The sequence below is a fragment of the Alosa alosa genome, chromosome 2, assembly GCF_017589495.1.
Source record: "Alosa alosa isolate M-15738 ecotype Scorff River chromosome 2, AALO_Geno_1.1, whole genome shotgun sequence".
Taxonomy (NCBI): Eukaryota; Metazoa; Chordata; class Actinopteri; order Clupeiformes; family Clupeidae; genus Alosa; species Alosa alosa.
The window spans coordinates 28,070,925-28,075,924 of NC_063190.1; the positions used below are offsets into that span (position 1 = coordinate 28,070,925).

At 44.8% G+C, this 5,000-nt stretch overlaps 1 protein-coding gene across 4 annotated transcripts in view; it reads right to left on the reverse strand.

The window, feature by feature from the left end:
* LOC125290968 (cell adhesion molecule 1-like) overlaps nt 1-5,000 on the reverse strand; it is a 123,452-nt gene that overhangs the window by 20,400 nt on the left and 98,052 nt on the right. For all 4 annotated transcript variants that reach the window (XM_048237449.1, XM_048237452.1, XM_048237451.1 and 1 more), the window contains 3 exons: nt 3,287-3,433; nt 725-877; nt 394-531 (listed from right to left, as the gene is read on the reverse strand). In XM_048237449.1, coding sequence (XP_048093406.1) covers nt 394-531; nt 725-877; nt 3,287-3,433 — 438 coding nt within the window. The remainder of the gene's footprint in view (nt 1-393; nt 532-724; nt 878-3,286; nt 3,434-5,000) is intronic.

Consider the following 5,000-nt stretch of genomic DNA (forward strand, 5'->3'; position numbering starts at 1 on the left):
CCATGCCCTCCGTCTTGTGACTCTTCTCTGTGATTGGATGACACTTTGAGTGATGAATTGTGATTGGACAACAGACAGAGTGCTTCAGAGTGACTGGCTAGCTACACACACACACACACACACACACACACACACACACATACTTACTCACTCACAGACTCATTCACTCACTCACACACACAATCACTCATTCACTCACTCACTCATTCAGACACACACACACACACACACACACACACACACACACACACACACAGACACACAAACACACACACCCTCTCTCACTCACTCACTCACTCAGTCACACATACAATCACTCACTCAATCACTCATTCAGACACACACACACACACACACACACACACACACACACACACACACACACACACTTACCAGTCAGTTCCTGGTCTCCCTTCATCCAGCGGATTTTGGCGGCTGGTTTGCTGCTGGCCGCAGTGCAGGTCATCTCCGTCTCGTTGCCCTCGGTTACTGGCTCTTCCTGACCCTCAATGATGGGGTTACCAGGTGGAACTAGGGTCGCGCGCACACACACACACACACACACACACACACACATACACTTACAATTTTTAACAACTTCATTCAACCACAAATCTTAACATTGTCCTATAGTGCAGTATTATAGAGGTTATTTCAGTGTGTGTTCAGTGTATTTCATGTGTGTGTGCATGTGTGTGTGTGTGTGTGTGTGTGTGTGTCTTACCCAGTACAGTAACATCTGCGTAGGCCTCCTGCGGAGGGTCTGTGTAGAGCTGACATACGTATCGGCCCTCGTCAGAGAGGGACACGTTGTTCAGGGCGACTCGCAGCTCGTTCTCAGAGAAGTTCACCAGCTGGAACCTGGCGTCTTTTAAGGCTACGGGACATTAACACACATACATATACACAAATACACAGATTAGACACACACACTCACAGATGTACGCATACATAAATTAGATATTACACACACTCAAAGATGTAGAGTACACATACAGTACACACATTAACACACAAAACACATATTAGATTCACACACGCATAGATGTACACATAGACACATTAACACACAAATACACACATTAGATACACACACTCACAGATGTACAAATACACACATTACTGTAACACACAAATGCACACATTATATACAGTTCCCTCCAGAATTATTGGAACCGCTGGTAAAGTTGACTACAGCTACAGCAGACTACAGCTACAGCAGACTACAGCTACAGCTACAGCAGACTACAGCAGACTACAGCAGACTACAGCTACAGCAGACTAAAGCTACAGCAGACTACAGCTACAGCTACAGCTACAGCAGACTACAGCTACAGCAGAGTACAGCTACAGCAGACTACAGCAGACTACAGCTACAGCAGAGTACAGCTACAGCAGACTACAGCTACAGCAGAGTACAGCTACAGCAGACTACAGCAGACTACAGCTACAGCAGAGTACAGCTACAGCAGACTACAGCAGACTACAGCTACAGCAGACTACAGTGGACTCACTGGTCAAGGTGAACATAGGACATGGGAAGCAGGCAGAGCCAAAGACACAGGCAGCAGTGAACACCCCCCCACCACACACACACACACACACACATATATGCAAAAACATCACATACACACACACACACACACACACACACACACACACAGACCATAAATGTAGAAAAATCACACACACACACACACACACACACACACACACACACACACACACACACACACACACACACACACACTCACTCAAACACAAACAAACACACACACACACACAGTGGGTAAAGTGGAATTTGGCAGGTGGGGGAACCCTATGATCCAGTGTCGGTGCAACGGGGAAAAAATGGCTCACCGTCGGACAACATGTTGAGTATCGTGGCGTAGCAAGACTTTTTGGACAAGAATTGCAAGCTTCTTGTCCTCTGTACACGTGAAAAATTAACTCACCATTTATTTGAACAATATCATCACGCTATCATTGGTATGAAAGAATATATTTATTATTAATTTATCTGAGGTGGCGGAACTGCTAAAAATCACACACAAACACTCACATACAGTACACATCCAGACACACACACACATACTCCCTCCATGAACACATACGTTTGGTCCGGTGCTAAAACAGCGGGCAAAAAAGTGTGCTAGCTGTCAGACACCATGGAACTGTGAAAGAGTTTATGTGTGTGTGTGTGTGTGTGTGTGTGTGTATGTGTGTGTGTGTGTGTGTGTGTGTGTAATAAGTAATAACAACAGGGATGGCTCCAACTGTGAACATGCCCTTTTAGCTCCTTCTGTTCTTGGACACAAAATTGGACACATGAGTGCAAACACACACATACACACACACACACACACACACACACACACACACACACACAGTCGCTGTCCCCCATGCTGGGAAACAGTAGCACACAATTCACTCTGTATGTGTGTGTGTGTGTGTGTGTGTGTGTGTGTGTGTGTGTGTGTGTGTATGTGTGTGTGTGTGTGTATATGTGTGTATGTGTGTGTTTTTGTGTGTGTGTGTGTGTGTGTGTGTTCATGTAGTCTGGTGGCTTTAACTCTCAAAAAGCTCTTCCAAACAAAAGGCACCCTATGTGCCATCCAGCTCTCAGTGTGTCTGCTCACGTAAACTGGCGTGTGCTTATGAAGGTGTGTGTGTGTGTGTGTGTGTGTGTGTGTGTGTGTGTGTGGGAATGCATTAGGGGGGGTTCATACACCTTTATGTCTGAATGGTTTTTTTTCAGGCTCATTCTTCAGAAGCCTTCATTTCCTGTGTGTCTGCCTCTGTTCCGACACTTGTTTATTTAGACCTTGTAGTGTAATACCAGGAGAGAGGAGAGAGAGAGATGGAGAGGGAGAGAGAGAGAGATGGAGAGGGAGAGAGAGAAGAGAGATGGAGAGGGAGAGAGAGATTGAGAGGGAGAGAGAGAAGAGAGATGGAGAGGGAGAGAGAGAGATTGAGAGGGAGAGAGAGAAGAGAGAGATGGAGAGAGAGAGATAGAGAAGAGTGAAAAGCATAGGGGCAAGATATATTGTGTGTTTTTCCACATAGAGAGAGAAAGAGATTTTGTGTGTTTTCTAAATGGCAGCAATCAATTTTGATTACTGGTACTCAGATACTTGCAACGACCCCATCACACATTTATTAAGAAGACACACAGACACACCCCTACACAGTGTGCGTGTGTGTGTGTGTGTGTGTGTGTGTGTGTGTGTGTGTGTGTGTGTGTGTGTGTGTGTGTGTGTGTGTGTGTGTGTGTGTGTGCACTCACGTCTCATGTCCCTGAAGTAGATGGTCTGCCTGTTGGGGTTGAGTAGCTGAATGACGGAGTCGTCGTTGTTCTTCACCCTGCAGCTGATGATGGCCGTCTCCCCCTCCACCACCGACACACTATCAGTCATCAGGTTCTGGCTCTGAACTGAGGGAGGGAGGGAGAGAGAGAGGGAGGGAGGAATGGAGAGAGGGAGGGATGGAGAGAGAGAGAGAGAGAGGGTGGATGGGGGGAATAGAGGAAAAACGGAGACATAGAGGGTTAGAGTGTTTCTATTGTGCTGATGGAGAAGTAGAGGGTTAGAGTGTGTTTCTATTGTGCTGATGGAGAAGTAGAGGGTTAGAGTGTGTTTCTATTGTGCTGGTGAAGACATAGAGGGTTAGAGTGTGTCTCTATTGTGCTGATGGAGAAGTAGAGGGTTAGAGTGTGTTTCTATTGTGCTGGTGAAGACATAGAGGGTTAGAGTGTGTCTCTATTGTGCTGATGGAGAAGTAGAGGGTTAGAGTGTGTTTCTATTGTGCTGATGGAAAAGTAGAGGGTTAGAGTGTGTTTCTATTGTGCTGATGGAGAAGTAGAGGGTTAGAGTGTGTTTCTATTGTGCTGATGGAGAAGTAGAGGGTTAGAGTGTGTTTCTATTGTGCTGATGGAAAAGTAGAGGGTTAGAGTGTGTTTAGAGGGTTAGAGTGTGTTTCTATTGTGCTGATGGAAAAGTAGAGGGTTAGAGTGTGTTTCTATTGTGCTGATGGAGAAGTAGAGGGTTAGAGTGTGTTTCTATTGTGCTGATGGAAAATTAGAGGGTTAGAGTGTGTTTCTATTGTGCTGGTGAAGACGTAGAGGGTTAGAGTGTGTCTCTATTGTGCTGGTGGCCTACTCTACTTGGTACTCCTCCGTCTCATGTGTCTCTCAGCCTCTGTGTGGTGGTTGTTATACAGTATGTTGTGAGGTTGCGTGTACATGTGGCAGGTGTTAGTGGGACCAAAGATGAAATTCCATGTGAGTGGACTATAAAGGTTCTATTCTATTCTACTCTATCCTACTTTATTCTATTCCTCTATCCTCTACTCTACTCTATTCTATTTTATTGTATTCTACCCTACCCTACCCTACCATACCCTACCCTACCCTACCCTACCCTACTCTACTGTACTGTACTCTACTTTAATCTATTTTACTCTATTCTCAGAGGTTGAGTTGTAATGAAAATATCTGTGTGTGTGTGTGTGTGTGTGTGTTATCCGTAAAACACCATAGATGGTTCTGATGTGGTAGGAACAGCCGTCAACACAATAGTATTCATATATGCATGTATTCCTGTTCATATTCATATATATATTCATTCATGTTGAACTTCAAACACTAATTCCACTTCAGAGCAGCACTTCATATGGAGCACCACAATAGATACCTACCTTTCCAAAGAGTATTTTTATTCTTCACAGACACACACACCACACAACTACACACCTACACATCATCTAGTAAACAAAACAACATACTACAGATACACAAAAATGAACACACACACATACACACAAAGAGATAATTTAGTCATGGTTTTTCATGCATGAGTGCATGTGACCCACTGGTGACTTGTGAAATGTCACACTATCGCGATGAGAAAGGTTGTGACCTTTCATGACCTCTAGAGGAAGTGAAAAGAGTCAGTTATGATGATGTCACAGACAGCTGGATGATGTCAGCATGGCTGGAATGG